The 25,480-nt window shown below is 31.6% G+C and overlaps 8 protein-coding genes across 8 annotated transcripts; 5 read left to right on the top strand and 3 right to left on the bottom strand.

The window, feature by feature from the left end:
* Window positions 1–375: 375 nt before the first annotated feature.
* cgd2_2630 (hypothetical protein, signal peptide plus 11 transmembrane domains) lies at window positions 376–2,346 on the bottom strand (the record flags this gene model as incomplete). The annotated part of the gene is made up of 1 exon (XM_626465.1): window positions 376–2,346. The coding sequence occupies one exon, from the start codon at window positions 2,344–2,346 to the stop codon at window positions 376–378; it is 1,971 nt and encodes a 656-aa protein (XP_626465.1).
* Window positions 2,347–2,608: 262 nt separating this feature from the next.
* Window positions 2,609–4,408, bottom strand: cgd2_2620 (hypothetical protein; the record flags this gene model as incomplete). The annotated part of the gene is made up of 1 exon (XM_626464.1): window positions 2,609–4,408. One exon carries the CDS (start codon window positions 4,406–4,408, stop codon window positions 2,609–2,611), a length of 1,800 nt encoding a protein of 599 aa, XP_626464.1.
* Window positions 4,409–4,877: 469 nt separating this feature from the next.
* Window positions 4,878–12,716, top strand: cgd2_2610 (conserved hypothetical protein; the record flags this gene model as incomplete). Its single annotated transcript, XM_626463.1, has 1 exon — window positions 4,878–12,716. The coding sequence occupies one exon, from the start codon at window positions 4,878–4,880 to the stop codon at window positions 12,714–12,716; it is 7,839 nt and encodes a 2,612-aa protein (XP_626463.1).
* Window positions 12,717–12,921: 205 nt separating this feature from the next.
* Window positions 12,922–13,665, top strand: cgd2_2600 (hypothetical protein; the record flags this gene model as incomplete). Its single annotated transcript, XM_626462.1, has 1 exon — window positions 12,922–13,665. One exon carries the CDS (start codon window positions 12,922–12,924, stop codon window positions 13,663–13,665), a length of 744 nt encoding a protein of 247 aa, XP_626462.1.
* A 666-nt stretch (window positions 13,666–14,331) lies between these two features.
* cgd2_2580 (hypothetical protein) lies at window positions 14,332–21,291 on the bottom strand (the record flags this gene model as incomplete). Its single annotated transcript, XM_626460.1, has 1 exon — window positions 14,332–21,291. One exon carries the CDS (start codon window positions 21,289–21,291, stop codon window positions 14,332–14,334), a length of 6,960 nt encoding a protein of 2,319 aa, XP_626460.1.
* cgd2_2590 (hypothetical protein) lies at window positions 16,742–17,125 on the top strand (the record flags this gene model as incomplete). Its single annotated transcript, XM_626461.1, has 1 exon — window positions 16,742–17,125. The coding sequence occupies one exon, from the start codon at window positions 16,742–16,744 to the stop codon at window positions 17,123–17,125; it is 384 nt and encodes a 127-aa protein (XP_626461.1).
* A 550-nt stretch (window positions 21,292–21,841) lies between the features above and the next one.
* Window positions 21,842–22,384, top strand: cgd2_2570 (hypothetical protein, possible signal peptide; the record flags this gene model as incomplete). Its single annotated transcript, XM_626459.1, has 1 exon — window positions 21,842–22,384. One exon carries the CDS (start codon window positions 21,842–21,844, stop codon window positions 22,382–22,384), a length of 543 nt encoding a protein of 180 aa, XP_626459.1.
* A 441-nt stretch (window positions 22,385–22,825) lies between these two features.
* On the top strand, window positions 22,826–25,087 carry cgd2_2560 (hypothetical protein, signal peptide; the record flags this gene model as incomplete). The annotated part of the gene is made up of 1 exon (XM_626458.1): window positions 22,826–25,087. The coding sequence occupies one exon, from the start codon at window positions 22,826–22,828 to the stop codon at window positions 25,085–25,087; it is 2,262 nt and encodes a 753-aa protein (XP_626458.1).
* Window positions 25,088–25,480: the final 393 nt, after the last annotated feature.

The raw sequence follows: 25,480 nt of genomic DNA, 5'->3' as shown, positions 1-25,480 counted from the left end.
CAGCATTGACTGTTAAGAAGCTATGATCTTTAATTCTCTAAAGCCTCTTCTTTTATTAGCAAAAACATTCGAAGGGTGCATGTTTTTTTGGCGCCCAACACCCCTTTATTGCTGTACTCCATTTTTAGAGCAATGCAATGCTGCAATAATTATTCAAAAACTTCCTCAAAATATTGTGATTGATTGGCTCCTTAATAAATTGTTAAACTGATCATCCTCTTATTGTAATAATCTACGAATAGCGTCTATTCAAACGCCCATAGCACTCTTACAAAAGCGAATTAGCTATATACTTGTTTTTAAAGAACATGTTGTACGATCCGTAGTAAATAAAAATAGATCAAATTCATAATTTTGACTCTGCAATATCTAAAACTAACTGTTAAACCTTAAACCTAGGCATAACGAAGCAAACTTCGAAATCTCATAAACCAAAATTGTGCACCCTAAGATAATTGGAAAAGTGATTGAAAAAAACCCGAAAGTGAGGGGATTACATGAGAAATTGCAATTATCATTGTATATGGAAAGTTTATCTCTATGTTTCTCATAACTTCTATCAATTCTTGAGGATACTCTGCCAAGAAATATTAAATTCAAAATCTGATAATTAGAACTTGATTGTGGAACCATTTCAGAATAAAATACAAACCAAAATATTGCACAGGGTAAAATCAGGACAATAATAGAAAATATTGAGGCAGATAACGATCTAAAAATAGGAATCAGATATGGCTCAGAAATTAGCTTGTGATGAACAAAAAAGATTATTCCAATTGCTGAAGCAGAGCTCGCAGAATATCTTGCAAAGTCTAGAATTCTATTTCTGTTTACTAACGCTTTTAAATTTTTGAATACTGTCCAAAAAAACACTCTGTTTGCTTCAATTTTGTCGTTTGATAAATACTCATATGTCCCTCCTGTATTATTTGTTTCATTCCCATAAATTTGCTGTTTTGCAGATCTTAAAAAATACCTTTTACTTAAAGAATTTTTGTTTGGAGAGAACGACTCAAAATTACATTCAACTTGGTTTGAAATACTTCTAACGATATTATCTATGCATTTCATAACAACTGAGACGAAAAGAATCCAAGTGATAAAGTTACCCAGAAGAAAAACACGCTTTAATAATTTTATTGAAAAAAAACTATTTGAACTAATTTTTGATTCCAAAATCCTCCATGCCAGACCAATTCCTTCACTGCTAGGCTCAAGCCCATAAGGTAAAATTGGAAATGAAGGGACTGTACCCAAAATTATTGATATCCCGCAGAAAAAAATAAACAAAATCAAAGATATTGTAATTCTCCAAATTCTTGAAGACTTTACTTCATAATCGGGAAAGAGTTTAAATGCCCCAGGCAAGATTATATGAAATGACACAGCAGAAATCACAAAGGCTCCCATCTCCAAAATTCCTCCAACAAAGCCCCAGATATGTACATCCCAATCAAATTGAATGCTTTCGCTTTCAAAACTAATGAAAGATAGGCCAGCTTCATTAGGAAAGTTTATAAAATAAAGAGTGAAGAAAAGTAATAATCCAAAAAAATGTATGCAAGAAACAATACACAAAATAAATGAGCCGCACTTATTCATGTTCAGAATGACTATTGAAATTGCTGTAATTATTAAAAGTAAACATGTATTTCCAAATTTTGATTCAGGTCCTAACAAATCAACTCCATTATGATTCAATATTATGCTATTTGGTTCCAAAAAAATTTGAGACCCTTCAAAGACAGCAAATGAAGCATAAGAAACGCATATCACTACCATTACACTTACAATTGCTAAGATTAATCTTGCTTTAGCAGTTTGCATTGCTCTCTTTAACCTCTTTTTAAACTCACCGTCTAACGTCAAAATGTGATTATTATAATATCCATCAGTATTTTGCTTTGATTCAACACTCCTATTCGCATTACTGCTGCTATATATTGAATTTACAGTAAGATGTACATTTGCCTCTCTAATTTCAGACTTTGAATAATTTGAATCGCTCCTGAACTGTGAGTACATAAATGCCCTCATTACAGCGTTTGGATAGTCTGATGGCATTCCTAATCTCAACAGACAGCCTGACAAATTAATCAATCCAACACCAGAAAAAAATAAATAAAGTCCAATTAAGATTACTGCGCATACTAATATTAAATTTATGCCCCCATTTGTCTGCTTAATCAGCCCTTCAAAGCTGCTAGAACAAACTCCAGGAGCAGCAAGTAATGATGTAAATGGGAACCAAGAGCAAAGAACTGTGAAAACTCCAAAAAATATGAATTTCGATGTATAAAGGGTATTCATAATTTTACTAAAATAATAAAATATGTTTAGCGCCATGCATGCAAAGGGAGACTGGCTGAAAACCTGTATGTTGATTAAGATGAATAATCAAGCAATGCAGCAAACGCTATTATTTCAAAATAAATTGAAGTTATTTATTAATAAATCAGAATTTAAGTCCGGAATACTGAAAATAGCTAACAACTTTCTTAATTTTTTGTAATGCAAATATAAACTCGAAGAATTAATATATATTCCGCAAGCATATGCAAACTTTAATTTCAATGTTTAACGGCTTATTATACATATCTACTTTAGATCAAGCTTTTAGAGCATTGTTAATAAATGCACTCTTAAACTCGATCTCCATGCAGGTTAAATAGCACTGTAATGTACCTATTCTTCTTCTTTCCGTAAATAATTTGGAAACAAATTCAAAATTGTAGTGAGCATTATTAGAAGTAATATACCACCAAAAAATAAATTGTTGTCTTTTTGATATAGTCTTTAATACAATTAACAATTCCTTCTGAAAATTGTAATTTTGAATTTCTTGTATTATTTTTATTGAACGGAACCAAAGATTGCAAAGTAATGATTTAGAATAATTGTTCCGAGAGAGTTTGGTACTATATAAGGCAGAGGCAACTGACGATTCATTATTTGAGCAATATTTAGTTTCTTCAACTGGCTTTTTACTTGCAAAATCATAATTAGTATATGAAGTAGAACCTAAATACGCGTCAGAGTTCATTGAAAAAAATTTACAAAGAATTTCCAAAAGGTCATTTCTGTCAAAAATTGGAGTTGAGAAAATTAAACCTTTTATTTCATTTATAACTAACTCAGTATAGTCGTAGCAATACTCATCAATGTTTTCTCTGATAATAGATATCAAAATATCAAGGTTTTTTGAAATTAAATTAAATTCGCTTTTGAAGCGGTCTAGATAAAAATTTACCATTTCGAATGTATCTGAAAAACTCATATTTATAAGTTTTTTATCTAACTTCAGTATCTGATCATTCCTTTTTGTTTTTATCCAGGGTAAAAATTTACTTAAAGAAGATGAATAGCTTTCCATATGAAGTCTAATAAGGTTGTTGATCGTTATGACCACATCCAAAAAATCACAGGAATTTTCTAGTTCACTATAAAAGTCAAAAATATCGCATAACTCTTTGTCTTTAATTAATAAAGAACATTCGAATAAAGAAGCTACAAGAATTTCAGATCTCGAGTTTTCAATCAATTGGTTTAGTATTTCAATTATGTTATTTTCAAATTCGGTATGCCTGTAAATAATTAATCTGCATATTAAAATTGACAAAGAGTTACATTGATACTTGTTTTGAAAATTTTTCAATGATTTAAATAAATTTTCCAATATCTGGTTTCTTAAGCTAATTGAAAAAGCTGCTATTCTATATACCACATCCACTTCACCTTCATCCAAATAAAAGAAATTTATTCTTTTGCTATTGTTTAAGTCGTAATCAAAATCCAAATATGAAGGAATGCCTATTTTTATAGAATCTTTATATTCGAATATTTGGTCAATGTCTTCAAAATCTTTAACAATACTTTCAAACTTAGCATTTAAAGTATCCCATTCGATAATTATATCTTTCTTTTCATCTGAGTTGTTCTCAATATTTCTATTTTCAGTTAAAATTGATTCTTGAAATTTATAATTGCTTTCTCTAGAGTTTCTATAGAGTTCGTTAATCAATTGTCCTAAAATCCAAAAATTATATACCCTTAGTTCGTTCATTTTTGAATTAATTAATTCAATTAAGTTGCAATTCTTTGGAAACTTAATAAGAAAGAATGTATCTAAAAATATTTCAACTAAACTAATATTTAAATCAAGCTCATCATGATTTTCATATTTTTCCAATTCCAATAACCTTCCAATCAATTTAATAAAATTGTTTATTACTGCTCCGGGATCCAATGTATTATCATCTTTAAGATCAATACTTAAAATATAAATAGCATTTAATATTCTGTAGTGAGTATGTTTATCTTGTATAAAATCAAAGATATGATTTAAACTGAACTTTAGTTCAATAGATATATTTGGAAATATCCTATTAATTGAAAAAAAATGTTTCATTTCATATCGATTTTTAAAACAACCGTTTATAAAAAATTATTTTGGCGCAACATAAATCAAATTTTTCTTTATAGAACAAAATAATTGTTTACCTTTACTTAATAATTTTAGAAATCAGGTTAGAATAAACATATGCGTAATTTTTACAAATAACAAAAATTCCCATTGCTTATTTCAATAATGATAACGAAACACTGTTCCTATAAAAACTATTGTATTTTAACTTTTATTTACCTTCAATTTATTGTAATTGTGATATTGCACCTCAAATTGTAATAAACATATTATTTTTTTTTAGCCAAACATATTTTACATTGATTAATATGGCTCCATAACTTTCCTTAGTTATTTAAAATCAGCTATTGTGTCAAGTAGCATAATTGTGTAAAAATGTGTGGTGGAGATTAAAGGTATTCTTTCTTGATAGAGGGGTAAAATACTGGTGATTTTGGAGAATAATTCCAGTAATATGGACAATATAGGATTCTTTTTGATGCCCTCGTTTTTTAAGATGAAGATAAGACGACTAAAGTGTTTGCAGTTCATTTTACTTCTGCTTTCATTCGTAAGCTTTAAAATATTTATGTTTGGTATGGCCAATGCAAACATAGATATGAACGGTCCGCCTGACAGAGTTTACTACTACCCTATCGGATTTAATTTGGCATCTCTATTCATTGGGCCGGGAGTAGGTAACTTTCTTTCTATAGATAGTCAAGTAACCAATTTTGTAAGCCCATGCCAATTTATGCATCCAATAACAATACAGTTTATTGGGTCTTATCCAAAAAGTGGCATGACTCCAATTAAAAATATTATTTGTGATTCAGTTTCATTACAAAAAAGCTTACAGAAGTTCCAATTAGGTGTAGATACAGTAAAAGTTGTCAAGGCTTGTACTGATATTGCACAAGCTCTGATGGAAAGTGAAACTACGTATACAATATTTAATGGAGCAAACAATATTACAATTTGGTTAGAAGGATCGAAACTCGTGAATATTGTTAAAGAATTTAATGAACAACTTCCAGATAAGATTCCCCAAATAATGGATAGGGATGTTAAGTACCAGTTTGATCCCACAATATTTGGAGAAGACGTTATGGATAAAGTTGGAATTTCTACATATTTATTTAAGGCAACATCATTCCCATTTAAAATTAGTGTAGATTATTCTGAAGTTGTTCCTGGCACAAATTCTCATGGAACCGACATTCCTGTAATTGAATTCTCTGCAAATATCACCCTAAGCTATGAATTTTCAAAGCAGAGCTCAGGATTGTCATCTTTCTGGACGCCCCCCGCTGGATTCGGAGGGTTTTTCCCCATGTTAGTTCCTAATGATAAGTTTTCAAATGGCGTTTTGTATACTACATATACAGAGCCAGGTAAGCATGCTGGATTTGTTGCCTGGGGCAATATAAATATCCCAATTACGAGCCCCTTTGTAAGAATAGTGCCTCCTTCTAGAATACCTGGCTCCGAAATCGTTTGCACAAGTAACTATGACTTTTACTATCCAACCAATGAAGAACCAGATGGTTCCATCAAAAATTATCCTAGGAATCTTGAATCTTTGTTTAACAAAGACTCATCAAAAATATTTAGAAATACTGTAGCTGTCCAATCTTACTGGAATAAGATCCCATTTGGCGCAAATTGGTATGAGCAGGGTTTTCCTGTTGGATCTCCAAATTCGCAATGGATAGAAACAGGTAACTACTATGGCGGTTGTTATTTTAATGGAACCTTCCCACTTGTTCCGAGCTCAACAAACTCGGGATTCGCAAATACAATCTGTTCAACTCAATCTGCAAGCATTTCAGATGTATATAAGACTGCATTTTATCCTCCCCCACTGGAATTTCTTCAATATGGTGTTAGTAATATGCAAACTATGATTACGTCAATACTTCAATACGGCGTACAAAGTTCTTCAGATTCATCTTCAATTTTTGATTTCAATTCAAATGTTGAATTTTTGGGGGCATATCCATCATTTCACATATTTGGGGCAACCCCTGGATTACAACTAACATCTCCTTCTCCAAGGCTTAACGTTCCTTTTGTACAATACTCTGGCAGAGATCTAAAAGCAGGAGACCCTTTCTTTAATTTTAATTTTCAATATATGCAAGATAGATTTGGCCATTGCTCGGAACCAAATGGTTGTTGGATTTGCTCAAACCCTAGGGTGATTCCCTGGAAGACAGAAATCATTGATCAAATGAATTTTACAGAATTCTGTGCTTCAAATTTAACAGTAATCCCTAATTCAAGAATGATTGCACTAAAATTTTATTATGGTAATTTTGAAGAAGATATTCCTGCTCAAATTGCCAGTGGGTTCCAATCATGCTTAAAATCTGTTCCAGATAGATGGATTCCTGTTGGATTGAATACAACAGAGTTTACGTTTAAAGCAGGAGAATATCACACCAATACTATGTTCATATACAATACTCTTTCAAATGATACATGTTGCTCTCCAATGAATACTTATTATTATTTCCAGCACTATTACACAATCGTCACCGATATTTATCAGCCCATTCAACTAACCCAAATCACACCATATACAGACCCATATGCAGGAGGAATCCTCCCAGGGATTTTTATGAGCAGAAACTTTTCTTATCAGTTTTATATGGATGTTTATCCCGATAACACTTGGACTGAAAACTCCCAACTAAAACTGCGATCTTGGCTAATGTGCCCTGAAATTGAGAATATTGATTTGATAGTAATGCCAGAAAGTGTATTGCTTGGAGATGTGCTTATTTCTGGTGGAAAAGTTGGGGGATCTGTGAAAATTCCTCCATTTGTATTATCTAAGTTTTATGGAAGTCCAACTTACTGTGTATTAAGGGCATTCATATTTGTGAATGATATTGTAGAGAAGAATAACATTGAACTATTAAAAGCTGTAAGTTTGAACGAATATGAGAAACTAAACCCCAGAGTATATAGGTCAGATGAAGGTATGCATGAATATGCGCAATGGATCTTTGTAAATAATGGATTTCTAGCTAAGAGTTCGAATATTCTGGAACCACATCCTGGTAAAACATCAATATCTGATGCGTTATACACCCCTGTGAATGTAACCCATCATTACAACTTCACAATAACACCATTTTTATTTTCTGCTATCGCTTTGAATAAACCTGTATTTAGCCCAGATAGCCAGATTTTTGAAATGGTATTGTCTGGCCAGCATAATAGATTTGGTCTTAGGTTGCCCCCTACCCATTCAAAATGGTACGTATTTACTAGAACTGCGGATAAGTGGGATCAGGGCTGTTTTGTGGAATGTGAAGGAGATATGAGTAGAAGTCCTTATGCCGAATGGTGTTTACCCAAATTCGTCGAAAATAACCCTTTTGATTATAATCTTTGCAACTACACAGTTGTGACCACATCACCAGACATTTCTGAATCGCAAATAGAAGATGCAATAGCTGTTGTTACAAATCCAATTTCTTATCTTTCTTATGTCGATACAATGAGCCTTGTTAATGCCATTTTTTCTCTTCCAGCCACTTTTGAACTTGTATGGGGAAAATATTTTCAGCTAATATATGAAACTGCAATAGATTCACATAATATATCTTTCAACCAAGACTATCCGTTTGCACAACCAACAACATTAGCTGTAATAAACAGAATCTTGAGCAAGCATTACTATAGAGAAAGGCTTGATATTAAAACTTCACTACCATTCAATTCAATACAAAGGATATACACTTTGGTTGAGTGCTTTTTAGTTAACGGACTTGATAACCTTGTTTTAAATTCTACAGATCTAATTGGTGCTACAAACCCACTTCCAGAGTTATCCCCTGAAAATTTGAAAATTTTGTTAAGTATTTACCAAGGTGTAGCTTCTAGAAAGAGCTATACTCATGGAGTTCAAGATACCTACTCCATAATTACTGAAAAGACTGGTAATATTGTATTTAGTAGTACCTTTAATCAAGTCGATATGAACAAAGGCGTCAAAGTAGGTGGGATATCTTTCCCAAAAATTGACATGAAAAGTATCAAACCCGAAGATATACTATTCCATAACGGAGTTTACTACAGAGTTAACAAAAAACTATATGAAAATAACTTGGCAATTGAAGGTTTTAATTTTTGTGCGAAAAGTTTTAACACAATAACTGTGATAAGAACAGGCGGATACCTTAGTAACTACTTGGTGACAAAAAGCCTAGAAAACATTGAAGAATTTCCTCTGGCATTTACTTCTTTCGTATTATGCACTTTGGAATATGAAATTTGGAATTTAGAAAATAATGTTGAACTTTCTTTCTTTGCAGAATATAAAGAAGAACTGGATTATTCAGAAGTAAAATGTACAGCAATGAAACAAGATCAATCCGAACTTTCAGATGAACTATGCACTACAGAGAGGGTTAAACATTTCACAAACCAAACAATTGAGTTCAAGTGTGGTTGTTCTGCAATTACATATTACGGCTTAAAAGGAAAGCCAATTCCATATATCCCAACTTTATCAGATAAAGACCTTAAGCCATTATTTTCTAAATCTAGGCCCAATATACTTCAACCATATATGTTAATTTCAAATCCTAAATTATCCACCTATTGTAATGACTTCCTTCCAATTATTATTCAGCTAAAAAACATTCCTGATTTTGTTCCAGATGAAAGCTTATCTCTGAATTTCAAATGTATAATTCCAAACTCTGCATACTCAAGCTTAGAATTTTGTACGAAATTTGAAAATGAACTTCAATATATGGATTACTCTTTTTCAAGACTAGGACAAAACATAAATTTAACATATTATGTAAAGCCGAATATTATTCAAAGAACAGTTCTTCCAACAAAACAATCATTTTGGAGACCGCTAAATCAACAAGATGAACTTCCTCAAATAAATGGAGTAGCTGGAGTAACAGTTTTATTGAACGTAACTCTCGAATTAAGTAGATTAGGGCTAGGAAACAATTTGCCTGATTTATTTGGATATTCTACTTTTGATATTATTACATCAATAGAAACTAGCACAAAGGAACAAGCCTCTGAAATGGGGGAGTTATCTACAACATATATTCCCAGCAAACTAATCAATTTTCCTGGAGCATTAACTAAATCAAAAGTTCCAGTATCATCTATTATTGAGCACGTTATTCCATATTCTATACCATATAATTCTTTAGAAAACTGTCCTCCATTTTTGAATAACTATTTCTCAAGTAATTATTTAAAAAGCATTGAATTCGAAATGAGCGAAGGCCTTGGAATTAGTAAAGATAGTTTCTTCAACCCAGAATTACTGTCATCAATTGGTAGCTGTAGGATTTCAATTACGAATGAAGAATATATTAAAGGTGGGTCATTTGATTGCATAAAATCTACTTCAAGAAAAAACTTAGACATAAATATCTTAGAACAACCAATATCAATGATAAATGTTACCAAAGTATCCACTAAAAACTCATTTGCTTCTTCGAAAGATAAGGTAATTTTTCATAACGAAACAATCCAACCAAGTATTAATGCTTATTTTTCATCGATAGTTTCAAAAAATCATCCAAAAATAACAATTGAAACTGGTACTTCTAAAACTATCGACCAGATTGTTTCTCAGAGTGGATATTGTGATTCTATCAAAACGGGTTGTTCCTCTTGTAGAGCTTCAAGAAGTTATCAGGCTGATTTCCAATTTCAAGATCAAGAAATCCGATACTACTGCTCTGCAACTTCAGATGAAAATCAAATTGAGGATCTTACAACAGGGCTATTAGCAGCATGTAGAACAGATGGATCCTATTGGGGTCAAGCATGTTCATTTCAACAGTCAAATGCGACACTTTCAGGTAATGCCACCCACACTGAGCTTAGTCTAATACCACAAGAAAGTTTAACCCATATGGTCATTGCAGTGGGAATAAAGAGTAAAATTATAGATGCAATAGAGTGTAAGCACTTCTATCTTTCTATGGTTAATAAAGAATTACCACTACAAATTATTCCGCACAAGATTCCAAGTATAATTTCTAAAGCCTCTGAGAGTTTGCTCTTGGCAAAGATAAAATTCATTGGAGGGAATGAATGGGATAATGTACAAGGACTTAAATTCCTTTCCTTCGCTTATTTTGAAAACACAGGATATGTTCAATTAAAAACTACTCCCAGTGTTTACAATTTAAAAGATCAAGCAATTCAAAATGATCTAATAGCTGTTTCAATTAAATTAAATATTACTGAAACCGATGTCAACCCAAGAGATGGCAGGCTTTCTGTTATACTTTTAGTTATAAAGCAAAATTCTAACGAAATAATAAATCAAAATAAATTGAACATTATTGTAAAAAGAAGCAATATTCATAATCTAGCTTCTTCTGGAGATTATGTGTCATACGTATGGGAGGATCTATTCTTTGAACACGATTTTTCGTTAATAAAAATTAAAGGGACAACTGAGAATAAAGGACCTAGAGAAATAATTCCCATTAACTTTAAGATTTCAAACTTGGCTGGGATGAGTAATTGGAAATATTCAATACTGGCAACAGTTAGTGAAAATGGCTTAGATAATGAGCAAAATAACAAATTCAAAAGTAATGCGCTACTACTATCCTTTTTAACATCAAATATTCCACAATATTTAAGATTACCCACAAATTATGAATCTTGGAAAATACATCTAATTATTCATAACCAAGATAATGAGTTACTTTGTGGGATAGACTGTTCAGAATTCAGTAATGATGCGATTGACAAACACTTAAGAAATATGTTTTGCGTAAAAAACTCAAGTTCAAAATGCAATTATTTCGTTTTTCAAAAGTCAAAGAAAATCTTGGAAGTAGGGCAAGCTTTTCTGAAAGAAGATGAACTTAAAGAAGAGTACTCTAATTTATTAGAATATTTTTTGAACTATCAAAAAATTGGCACTTTAAATGATAGACTTATGATTGCATCGATCTTATCCGCGAAATTAGATTTCCTAACGATAGATCAGATTAAAAAATTTCAAGAGAAACTAATTGAAATAGATCCTAATAATAAAGATACAACAGGAGGAAATTCAGCAATGATTCTATACATTTTTTGGAGATTATTTGAATTTAGCTATATGAATTTTGATAAAACATTACCAGATCATTCGTTTGACCCTGAAAGGTTATTTAGAATTGCACTAAAGGCTGAATGTGGATATTTTGAAGGTTTTAAAAATCTTATTGTAGATATTTTAGATTTCTTGGTTGAATTAAGACTACTTAATAATATTGAAGCTGATACTAATTTGTTCGGAGCATTTTCAGTTAACCAATGGGCAATGAATAATGACTTTGGTAGCCAGATAGAAATTAAGGGGAAAATGACAAAATTATCAATTCAAAGTTCAATATTTTCTAATTTAGATTTACATAGCGGTGCAGCTATTGGAAATGAACTAGTTATTCCTACTCTTGACCTTAGTAATGAAAAACTTGAAAATATTGATATTTCGTTGATAAAGAACATATACTTTAAGTTACATCATGAGAATGTTGACTACCAAGAATTTTGGGGAAGAAATTTATTCGTTAACTGCCATGATCCTAGATATGGCCTTACTATTATTAAACCTCCATTGTATAATTATCTTTTTGAATTAGCCAATAAAATTCAGCAAGATAAAAGCTTTAATGGAGTATTTCAAAAAGTGTATGACGTATTTATATCTAAATGCGGCTATGAATATCGTCTTTACGGGATTGAGAACAAAATCAGTTTTATTGTTAGCCCAGAATACACTCCTAGTGTTGTTTTGGGTAAGCGTTTAAGCTACCAATGCACATATAAGGGAAAAGATGGTTCTTGGTATCAAAATGGCTGTGAAACTAAATTCAAACAGGGAAAAATAGTTTGTAGCTGTAATTCTATTGGAGAATACGGATTAATTACAACTTATCAGTCCTCTCTCACAGAAGTTGTAGTAAAGTTATCTCACAATCCAGGATCAATACAAGAAGTTAACATTAATGGTATTATATACAAAGTTAATAATGGTAAATTCTACTATAATAACCAAGTATTTGATATTATTTCTAATGAAATAATTACCATTTATCCAGATAGAGTTACTGTAGGGAAGCGTCAGTTCCCCTTAAAAAATTATTCCAATTATGATGTTGTTACCCAACTAACCCTTAGGCAAGAAGGCGTTCTTGGCACAATAAGTCTTAGATCAAAGGAGTATAATGTTGATATTGAAGGATCTAGCATAGTTCACGATGGGTTTAACCAAGGAAATTATTCTCAAAACTCGACTATAATAATCATTTAAAAGGTATTTATCAAACAAATGACCGTATTAGTCTCAACCTATAGATAGCATAATTATAAATATATAATTCATTTTTCTATACTGTTATTTGTATTAATGTACCAGATTGACACTAAGTAATATTGTATTTACAATATTAAAGATTTTGTTTAAAGAGGCGCCTATTGTTCATGCATTTAGATTTAATATTTGAAGAAAATAAAAAATGATACATAAAATAAAAAATTTTATAAGTATAATTCTCTTTTATATTGACATCTTTCAGAGTTTTCCCTATGTAAATTTAAGAGAAAATCAACATATCTCTTGTTTTATGCAGGTTGGAGTCCATCGAAGGTTTGTAAACCCATATAGAAATAAAATCACAGTTGGACCATATGATCAAGAAAAAACCTGTAAAATTGCTTGCTGTTCAAAAAAATGTTATTGTGCAACAAAACAATCAAGTTACAGTAAAAGAAAGCATTTGGACATGCCGAATTGTAATTATTCGAACAACTTGAGCCCCTGTTCAGGGTGTAAAGGAAGTTCCTGCACATATTCTAATTTATGTAATCATTCTTGCCCAAAAAATTGCAATTCCTCCTGCTTTGAACTACACTCAAGTGCTTTTATTTCTTGTCCAAATCTTTCCCCAAATGATTTGTGCCTTACGTTTCCAAGATTCAAAAAAAATCATTCTAAAAAGAATTGCAAATGCTGTACCCAATTTGAATTAAGTGAAGATGAACTTGTTAAAATAAAAAATGAAACTGGGGTATTTGGAAAATTTAATGAATCATCTGAAATAACTACTGAATCAGAAAGTTCTGAAATTGTTGATTTTGAAATTAATATGAACAAAACGTCCAATTCTAGTGAAGCAAAGTTTTCGTATGATGTAAGTGTAAATTTATTTATAATTTTTAATTTAACTATTGCATTAGATTTATCTAGCAATTATGGATAAATATCCTTTGTTATCTCTAAAAAGAAGGAATTATGCCAGAATGAGACAAAATTTGATAAATCTCCAACATTATGGGCTTTGGGAAATCCCTAGAAATCCAGAAAATTTGGTCAATGCAACTAGAAAAATTTTTAGTACTAGAGAACAATATTTAGGACTTACTACGAATCATACTGATATAAATGTTTCGGTAAGTTTAATCACAAAGTATTTTTTAATTTACATATTATTAATCAAATTAGATGATTCAGTTTACAAATGAATCTTTTTTGAATGCCCCCACGGATTTTAATTATATGGATAATAATTCTGCAATTTTAGATGAATCAAACACCCCAAAAAATAAAAATTGGGAGGAATGGGAAAAAAATATCAAAAAATCAAATCAAATTTCATTGAGAAACAAATTGGAAAAATTATCAGGCATTAATGTGGAATAAATCTTCCATTTCCCTAAAAAATTTACATTCCAGGCTATTAAGATATTTATTCAATTCTTATCTCAATTTCAGAAATTATTGAATTTAATAACTAAAATGTATCTTCAAATAAATTATCAATAAGTGGGTCAAAAAATTACTAAAATAACAAATGAACAACCCCGAAAAAAAAAATTAAGATAAAAAAAAAACAATGAGAAAAAATTTATAAGGTTTTATAGTTGATTTACATTCTGTTCTTAACTTTAGGTATATAACTTTTCAAATTAAAGTTCATCTTATAACCATTTTGGACTGAAAAAACTATAGGTTTTCGATATAATTTCGAAAAATCCCATCCTCTGTCCAACATAGACTTTTCAAAATTATTATAATTAAGTAATGTAATCTTTAAATGCGATGCTTTTTCTTGACTACCTGAATAAAATTGCCATTGCCTAAACAAACCTGTAATTTCGTCTTGTTTTTCAATAATTAAAATATTCATCTTGTCCTTTAATATATCATATAAACCTATTGGCGTAATAATATCATCTTTTTCTGTTGAATCATCAATAAAAATTTCAAAGCTTAGATTTATGAATGCGCAAATAGTAATCAGTCTGTTTATTTCAAACTTTGAACCAAGAACAATTCCAGGATAGAGATTTTCTATTTCTATTAGGGAAGGTGGAATAAGAGTTGTATCAAAATTATCAAATCGAGGAATTGCAGCAGCTGGGAAGAATCTTTGTTTATTTACAACATTGATTATTGGGTTGTGGAATAAATCGTGCTTAGGTAAGGAACCTTTATAAATAAAAGAGTTTTTATAATGTTCCCATATTTTTCTTAAAAACTCAACTGAATCAGGTGATAAGTTTGTTTCCCCCTTAAATATCTTCATTGTAACATCCGGTTTAAATGGTATAAGAATATTCAATACATCTTGTAGAAAATATTGAATAAATAAAGTAGCAATCTCAAATTTATGTTTAATTCTGGGAATCCCATATAAACTTCTTTCTTGGGGTGTCAAAACATGTACAACTTCGTCTCCTAAAACTTCACGATGTATTAAATTAAAGTCTGGCCTTTTACACCAAGTATACCAATGCCATTTTCCATTGATCAATCCCACTGGAGAATTGTTGTACTTAGCCATATCAGCACTAGAAACCACTAATCCAAAATTTTTTGAGTGCGTTGGCGAGACTTTGAAGATTTCAATCCTTTCCCAAGAAATGAAGGACTGGAAAATACCTTTTAGTGCCTTCACGGTAAGCCAAGGTGAAAAACTTAAATCATCCTGCAAAGTTCTATGGAAATAATTAATAATATGTGCAAAAGAAGAAAGGTCTATTTCTGCCTTAAATAATGTAGCAATATGTTTAAACGAAATATAAGATCCCAACATTTTTTCTGAATACTTAAAATTCAAAGCAGTATTCAAAAAAGCTACAATATTTTGAAATCTGTTAATTTCTAATTCGGAAAAGATTAACTTTGAATTTATTAGCACATCAGCCCTGTTTATTGTTTCCAATTCAACATGAAAATGCCAATTTCCTTGAGAACGTTCACAAATTGGATTTTTATACAAATCTTGTAGAGAAGTCAAACCACCTTTTAATAAATTTGCTTCGAAAGAATTAAATGCTCCAATTAATGAATTTACAATTTCTTCAGACGCAATAGGTATCATAGACCTTATTAATGCTATATTAGAGTTGGATGGTTTAATAATGGAGAATCCATCTACTAAAAGCGCTGCAATTATTGGTCTTGATTCAAAAATTATTCCATATTTCTCTCTTAAGAAAATCTCTGAAAATCCTTGAAATGCTTCTACACGATTAAATATGTTATCTTTCTGAACAATTTGAAATTGGTGCAATTCATCTTCAGTAATTACTCTTGGACAAAATAACTTATCAGATTTTACAAGTGAGTTAAATTGAGAAAATGGTTTAGAATGTGACGAATAAAAATCTTGGGCCCACTGCCTAATAGATACCAAAGAGTTTTTTCCTAACAAAGATTCTTCTACAAATTCAAATGAGTCCTCAAGAATCTCGAAACTCTCTTTAACTGCTCCGCGAATTCCAAAATAAGTGAACAACATATTCGAATATGTTTTTTTCATATCTGGTACTTTTTGTCGTAAAGCAAGACACCAAATATTCAAATCCAATAGTCGATCAACTTCAATATTTGAAATTGCATTCTCAGAAATACAATGTTTGTAATATTGAAGCTTAATCAGTAGTCTATTTATCTGGGATGTATTCATTTCACTACAGAAATTGAAATTTGAGGAAATAATTGTTCCTGTCATTTGATCCACAATCCCTATGGATTCCAATGTAGAAAATTTAGACCCAAAATCTTCGCCTTCTCTTGTATTTTTCCTTGCATTTTGCATTGTCCAAGTTTTGAAGTATTTGTCAAACAATACTATAGGGGAATTTAAATTTTCCCTGGAAAAATCTAAAATGCTTCTTCCATTTTTCTCAATTGGAAATCCTCTAAAATTAAGTTTACAGTACGTCATTAGCCCAGATACCAACATTCTCAGAACTTTCATACTCATCCAAGATAATTCGGATGAACAAGACTGATCTAATGCATTCTGAAGATCAATCCCCCCTTTTCTAATGACATCCATACTTTTTGCAACACAATTCTCTTTAACAAACCCTGGAAATTCTTTAAGAACATTTTTTTCGACGGTTCCATCGGATAAAATTTTATTTCTAAGATCAAAAAGTTCTATCAAATATTCATTCATATATGCAACTACCAATCTTGCAAAATTTACTTCTCCAAAAGAGTGGGAATTGTATGGAAGATCTAGATCGAGTTTCCCCGAAACTATACCCAAGGGAATATCAAATGGGAGCTTTCCTACATCAGTAATTACTCTACTTATGGAAATTCGTCTCAGTATCTGTACAAATGGTTCTTCGTTGCTACTTGCAAACTTTAAAAGAATAAATCTAAAGAATGCTGCTGAGAGTTTCTTAAAAACATTCTTTTGAATATTACCCCCAATATCAGAAACATGTTGCTGTAGTGCCTCAGAAAATGATAATTTTCTATCTCTTGCAATCTTAAACACATCTACCATTGAAAAGTTTAGAGCTTCAAGTTCAGTTTCAACCATTATCCCAACCCTACTTAAATAACGATAAGTAAACTTTTCAAATAACTCCCTCAAATTATTAAGCGAATCAGAATCTAGATCCATTGGAATATATATTTCCGGAATATCCGCATTAATACTGGTGATCTGGGGCTGTCCATGCTCAAAAATAGTTTTTTGCTCACCAAAGACAGGTGGTATGTGAAATCTTAGTGATTCAAATTCTTCTGAAAGAGAATTTTTATTATTTTCTTGAATTTGAGGAATCCTATATAAGTTCATTAGCCATTGTCTAGTGCTCATACTGTTCGGTTTACCCACGCATTCGAATGAAGTGAATGCTGAAAGCATCTCATTAAAATCATTTTCCTTAATAAAAGGTACTCCTAAGTACCTTAAAAAAACTTGCGATATTTCTGATTGTGATTGACTCTTATTTATGCTTTTCAAACGATATATTGCATTTATACAATTTGATACTTGAAGATCTCTCGAATTCTTTGTTGAGAATTTATATGAAATCCAATGATTAAAATATGCGCACATAGATATTGCCCTATTAAGTTGCCAAATTTCCAGTTTTTTCTGTTCATAAATCCCTTTTAAAGTTTTCCATGTATATGGTCTAACAACTATTTCATTAGAATTTGTTTCATCTAATAATTTATGTGGATCTCGATCAAATTCATTATTTCCACTTTCAACTTTGAAAGCTTTACTCAACACCAAAAGCCTTGAAAAGTCTGGTACATTTGGAGGAAAGAATCTCCACCCAAATTTAGGTTTGTAAAACACTCTCGGCGCTGCAAATGCTTGTTCTTCTGATAATGCACCTTTTAGGAGATACTTATAAAAACTGAAGGACATGCAAGAATTATAAATCTCGCTTACTACATTGTCATTAACGAAGTCCTGACCATTTTGAATAGAAATTCGTTCTCTAAGCAATTCTACTAATTTTTTGTCATCTCCTGCGCAGTTTGTGAGTGAATAAACAATATCTGCAAGGCGGAGTGAAAGATCAAATTGAAGAACTCTGTCAAAAGCATTAATAAAATATGCCTGAATATAACGGGCCTTATTTATTAGGAATTTGGGGAGGCCATGTAAAGCCCTCTTTTGTAAAGGGGTTGATGGATAAAATACAGGATAAGGTGCTTTTATTAACCATTTTCCGTGAGCAAGCACTGCCCTAGGCGCAGAATAAATATCACTCTTTGTTGGAGTTCTTTTAATACTCTCCTCCACACTCTTCTTTACTGTTTTTAAGTATTCGAGAAGCCTTAAGATTGCATGGGATGAAGTTTCATGCTTAATCCATGACCAGTCACTTTTGGACGACATAATTTCGAAAAATAACTCATCCAAAGGCTTCTTCTCAAGTTCACGGCGTTCAAGTAATAAAAGTATATCTTTCTCAGAAATTATTACAGGAAATTGGTAAGTTTCTTCAAAAAAAGATTCCAAAAATGCTCTGACTAATGTTACATGATTAAGTGTTATATCATCAAGAGTAGAGAATATTTCTACCGATTTTTGTACATGTGGCAAAAGTTTTGTGAACTCAGCAATATCCATTCTAATAGGAAGCTCAATATTTTTCCAGTCATGAACAAACAATGGCTCGGGAACAAGTGCATTATTATAGATCCTTTGTAAATAATCTGATTCAGTTTCTTCAGAATTTTTTGGGAACGCAGAATTTTCAAAAATCAAAAAGTTATTCCAAAGTAAATCTAGAGTGTTCGAATAAAGAGTTTGTTCATCTTTTTGAAATAACCAATCTTCTGTGAACAGTTTGAAATCGCTAGCTTTAGGTCTAAAATTTAAATAATCACCAGAGAAACCAATACAAATCTCAGTAATACTTTTAAATGGCATTTTTTCGGAAGTTCTGCTCTTCCTCCAAAATTCAAGAACATATGCTACAAAAAGTACCATTCTGTTCAAAACAAAGTGCTTCAAATGTGAGCAAGCATCGTCTTTTTGGAATAAACACCAAGTATTGGCATATTGTTTTTCATTAATTTTTGGTTGATGCCTTAAAATAATGTTTGAATTATAACTGAAAGGTGGTTTTGAATAGATACTTTCTAATTTATCTTCCTTTCTATTTCCTACTGTCTTCTTCAACATTGCTTCTTCTTCTTCAGAAAACTCTCTATATATCTCTCTGCATGCTGAAATAGTAAATATATCTAAGTTTAATCTTTGAGCAACTTTAAAAATGGCTAATGGGATTGTGTCTTCAGTTGAAATTTGATTTCCCATCTCATTCCTAAGATGTTTTTTGTATGCAAGATAATATTTCGCAATCATACAGATGTCTTCCACAGTTAACTTAAATTGGCCAAGCCCAGAAATAGTTAAGTATCTTTCAATCATGGTATTCAAGAATATAAATCTATTAAACTCAGATGCAGGGAGGCCTGTACATGCTGGAATAATAAAACTACTGACTGTCCCATCCGAAAATACCTTGCCTACGGATGCCCAAATTTCTAAGTTTGAACTAATTTTTGGATATCCATACTTAGAATATGGTAAAAATATTTTTCCAGAAGGAAGAGTATATGATGAGGTTGACACCCGTCCGAAAATTGACTTATCGTGAGTTTGTTTTTTCAATAGTTGAAAAAAAATCAAACTACTATACTTGACATTATGTTTTTTCAAAATCAATTCTATTCCAAGTTCCTTGCATATTTGCTCTGCAGTCATTTGATTTAAGTTGGAAGTCTCACCATTTTGCATGGAAACACATGCAAATACAATAACGCTACATTGCTCTATTGACTGGTCAGTCGCATGCAACTCATTTAAAAGAAAAATGATCGATGCCGCAATATCATAAAGCAGAATATCTTTCGTATGTTTTTGATAACTTTCTTGAACCTTGAGAGCTGCTTTTCTATGCGGAATTGAAAGTCTATGAAAAAACTGTAGGTTCTTTACAGTTAAATCTAGTCTGAAAAATTTTGCCATTTCACTAGGCTTAAAAATTTGTGTACTAATTAAACTGCTATTTGGTTCGTTGAATTTAAATGTATTTTTACAAACAAATGAAATATCTTTGAATTTGGACTCTGTATTTTCATCAAGCTGGTCTAGCAATTCGAAATTAGTTATTTCCTCTGGATCCCTTAATGAAGCTATAATTGCAGACTTGCAATTCAGGGTATTTCTCAGTTGATGCGGCAAAAAAAGCATCATTCTCATTGCTAAACATGAATCTTCTGTGGATACCACATATTTGAAGTTTAGTAGAGAATCTCGTAGCTGCATTGCAACTTGTCTTGTCAAACTCACAAACCTCTCCGGTGAAATTAATAATTCTTTTTTTCTATAAGCATTAAAAGCCTCATCAAATAAATTTAAACATTCAGATGATGTTCTGAATGGATTCTCGTCAGTGAAAACTGGGCTACTAACTTCAAAACGATTAACCGCTTTTGAGTCGTCTGTTTTCCTCCAATAGGAATCTTTTTTGGAGATTTTCATTGGAGTCGGAGAAAATAGGCAACTTTCATTCAATTTAACTCCTTTCCCAACTTCTTCCGGAACTGGCAGGAAATATTCTCTATATGAAATTAATGAGGAAGAATTAATTAAGGGTTTCCTTTCAGATGTTTCAGATTTCGATTTTGATTTTATCTTTTTTTTTGGATTAATTTTTTTAACCTTTAAAATATCTTGCCCTAAACTTGCTCTAGATTCTAAATTAACATTTATATCTGGAACTAAATGCCCGTTTCCTAATTGAATACTTTTAAGCTCACTTGCAAGTTGTTTTCCTAAACTTGTTACTGGCTGGTTAAATTGATTAGGATCCATTGGGATCATTGCTGGATTTTCGTAACCTGGGCTTATTCCTGTCATTCCATAAAATGGAACATAATTTAAATGATTTATTAGTGGATTCGGCTCATCTTTTGTGAATGGGCTATCGTAGTTTTCCCCAAGGTAATAATTATTACTTCTGACAAATATTTCATTTCTACTAAAAAAACAAATCCATAAAAATATTATACTTAAGTAATCTTTTTTGCATTTAAACTTCATTCTATTCCAATATCATATGTAATTCATCGATTACCTAAAAAATAATCTAGTACTGACAATAATTTTTAAATAAATTAAAACAATTAGGTATTCAACTCCTATAAATGGATTGCTATCACGATATTTGAATCTTAGAAATTTGCATTAAAAATGTTTTTAGATCACTTGCTATGGCGCCTCAAAAGCTAAGTTGGCGCAATGCCAAAACTTGATAACATTAATTTTCGACAAATCCCGTTTGATTATTATTACTGTTTAGAGTATTTTTTTTGCAATTACTAACTCAAATGTATATTGGGATGTTTAATGAAAACGTGCTTAATTAGTTTTTGCTTGCATGGGCTTAATACTACCACTAATTTACTTTTGTAATTAAAGTTAGTGCCGTCTAGCAGCGGTAAAAAAAAAAAAAAAAAAAAAAAAAAGGTAACTAGGTTGTACATTTAGAGTTAGGTGTTTTGTATCGAAAAAACAGGTTTAGAGTTAAATTTAAATCTATTAAGAATTTTTTTGAATGGGAAGTTTTCCTGGTAAATAATAAGCTATAATTATGTCTAAAAGAGCATCACTATTTATTTTTATTTTCTTCGTATTGTTTGACATTTTTGCAACTTCACAACATGAGGTTTCCCCAAAGTTGGCTGTGAGTAGAGCTGAAGCGTTATCTTTTGAAAACAGCGAAATAAGTTTGAAAGAATTAGCATCTAGACTCAAGACCCTTCTTTCAGTGGAACAAATAATATATCTTGTTCGGAAAATAATTCCAGAAGACTTTCAATTGGTTGCTAAATCCAGCGAACATGATTATTTTGATGTGAGTGAAAGCACACTTAAAGAAACCTATGAAAATATAATTTATCAAAACCTAACTAAAGTACCTATCTATCAGCTAGTTCATATACCAGAACTTTTATCTAATGCCACTCATTTAAGGAAAATTCGAAATGCTATCAGTTCCCCAAGACCAGTAAGACCTAGAAAACAAATAAAAGGGAGGAATCCAAGTAATATTCCAGGCGCATCCCCTTATTTTGTATACGAGAGAGTAATAGAAATATATAATTCTGATTCTGACGTTCAAACAGATGAATAGCCTTCTTTTGGCGTTAATTGGACCAGCACAATTTCTAGGCACCTTTAATTTCTAAACTCTTCTTGTTATATTTCTTTCCTATAAAATTTCATAATTTTAGTCCTCTAAAATCCAAATAGATTAGCTAGCTTCGCGAAATTGCGAGGGAAATGAGGATATTTTGCCGGAAGATATTAGTCAATGTTGGAAACAAAGTAACTAGGCTACATAAGTTATAAACTTCGAAGTAGCTTTTGAATTCACACCAAATCCTATTATTCCGAGATAATTATTCATTAATATCCTAATTTGAAAAGCTGATTACTTCATTTTTTTGGCAATTGGAATTGGGGCATTTCAATAAAACAAAAAGTTAATCTGTCTCCCGCCAACCCCCAAACCCCTTATTTTAAGAATTTAATATCTTATATAAAGTTCAGAACAGATTGCTGTAAAAAAAAAATGTTGAAGTTAGATTTGGGAAGGAAAAATATTGTTTTTTTATATATTATTCTTGAAATAGTATGTCTAGCATGTTGTTCCATTCAACAGAACTCCAATCTTAATCAAGATGGTTTAAATTTTGATACTGAAACTTTGTTACAAGTAGATAAAATAATTGGGCTTTTGGAATCGGTAATTCCTAATGTTGCTCAAAATTGTGCTGATGGGTTAGAACTTAGCCCATTCATGGATATTCAACCCGGTGATACTTTGAATAAAGAGAATTTTTTCTCTCCGCAAGTCGAATTTAAACAATTGACCAGGTCAGAAAGATATGCTGAACCAATTGACAAATATAAAGGAATTGATTATGGAGCTCTTCTTAACTGTAAATATAAATATCCTGAACAAACTTATAGTAAAATGTATTTAGGCCACCTAAAGACTCTAAAGGAATCTGGAAAAATGCACAGGCGTGCAACTGTATTTCAAGATTTACATCCAAGCGATAAACTAAGTTATTTGCAGAAGAACCCTCCTATTACTGGAAGTATTTTTCCAGATGAACCAAAGATAATTTTAAGAAGAAAAAAACCTAATTTGTTTGCAGAAGCAACCAAAAAGGTTGAAATTGGAAAAGGCGAACCTAGAAAAAGTGAAAAAAGCCTTTTTGATATGGTTGATGGACAGAAAAGTAAATTAAGGAAAATGCATTCTCAGGATCAATATTTAAGAAGATTGATTTCTTCTTATGACCTAGTTTTAGAAGAATTGAAAGCTAAACTCAAATCTATAAAGGATAAAGACTCTGGGCGTAGAGAGGAAAGACTTCAAGCTATATCTGAAAAATTATCAGGATACAAACGTTTAGTTGATGATGGAAAATCAATATTGGATGATTTAGAACGTTCTCAAGCTCAATTGCTGAATACTCCTTTGTTAAGTCAACGCGCCATAAAGAGCAGAGTATTCGAACAAGGCGCAAGAGTTGAAAATCTGTATTGCTGGTATGAGGTTATCGTACCTGCTAAGCCTCAATATTGTTCAACAATGAAACTTCCACTGAATGGAGTCGGTAAAAAAAATCCTGTTTTACAAAGTGGAAGTAAAGGAACTAATTTAGAAACTTCCTATGAAGATAAATTTAAAAGCCATCTTTCCATTTTATCTAGAAGCCCGAAGACTATACCTAGCGAAACTAAACAAAATAAACTTAGATGGAAAGTAGAAAATACAGGCGCAGAGAGATCAAGTTCGGATAACAGAAAAAACGGTCCCAGATCTGGAATGCTTGGAGGGCCTATTCAACATAGTGCTGAAGGAATGGATACTTACCATGCAACTTATGTTGAGGTTGATGATTCCTCTGATGAGGAGGACACAATTAATCCAGTTGGTCCTCCGGACGCAGACCCAAGCGTCGCACAAATTTTGAAGCTATTAGAGCTTGATATAGATCTGAAAACAAATGAAGAAGCTGTGGATCATAATCAAAATGGCACCGGTAATAGACGTACTCGTAAATATACATCAAGATGGAGAGGCGGAGTTAATGGGGCAAAAAAATCAAGTTCGGGTGACAAAGGAGGATCTTCCGGACATGGAATGCCTGGAGGGCATATTCAACGTATTGCTGAAGGAATGGATACTTACCATGCAACTTATGTTGAGGTTGATGATTCCTCTGATGAGGAGGGCAAAATTAATCCAGTTGGTCCTCCGGACGAAGAACCAAGCGTCGCACAAATTTTGAAGCTATTACAGCTTGATGTAGATCCGAAAACAAATGAAGAAGTTGTGGATCGTAATCAAGATTATGCCGGTAATAGATCTCCTGCTAAATATACATCAAGATGGAGAAGCGGAGTTAGTGGGACAAAAAAGTCAAGTTTGGGTAATGAAGTGGGCCATTCCAAATCTAAAATGAGTGGAGTACCTAGTGGTGTTTCTAAAGGAGTGAATACTCTTCATTTAGCTTGTACTGATAATTCTTCTGATTTAGGTGGCACAAATGACCAAGATACTAAGAATCTATTCAAGAGCAAAGCATACGTTTTGAAGCTATTACAGCTTGATATAGATCCGAAAACAAATGAAGAAGCTGTGGATCATAATCAAAATGGCACCGGTAATATATGTACTCGTAAATATACATCAAAATGGAGAGGCAGAGTTAATGGGGCAAAAAAATCAAGTTCGGGTGACAAAGGAGTATCTTCCGGACCTGGAATGGATAATTACTATGCAACTTATGTTGAGATTGATGATTCTTCTGATTAAGATGATTCAAATAATTAGTCACTTCAAGGAATGATTATTGGAACTGAGAAAAAAATTTAAAGAATCTGCTTGCAAATCTGTTTATTCATTTGTTAAATTATGCGGTACAAATTATATCTAGCGCATGAAAATAAACGGTTGGTAATGGTATAATTCTTCCATAACTGAAGATAGGAAATTACACAAGACTTATATGGAATACATTTTAATACCCAAATTATCTCTTAATTTCCAGCATTTCTAAGTAAAGGACTCCAAATGTTCGCTTTATATATTTTTAACGGGCTGTAAATTGAATACAACTTATGTGTTAACCCTTATACTATAATGAAACTGCAATTTTCATTAATTTCCTGTTTCATTTGGCCATATTATTATTTATTAATGATAATT

The sequence above is a fragment of the Cryptosporidium parvum genome, chromosome 2 (assembly GCF_000165345.1).
Source record: "Cryptosporidium parvum Iowa II chromosome 2, whole genome shotgun sequence".
In the NCBI taxonomy this organism is placed as follows: Eukaryota; Apicomplexa; class Conoidasida; order Eucoccidiorida; family Cryptosporidiidae; genus Cryptosporidium; species Cryptosporidium parvum.
This window is presented reverse-complemented; position numbering and strand designations above follow the sequence as displayed.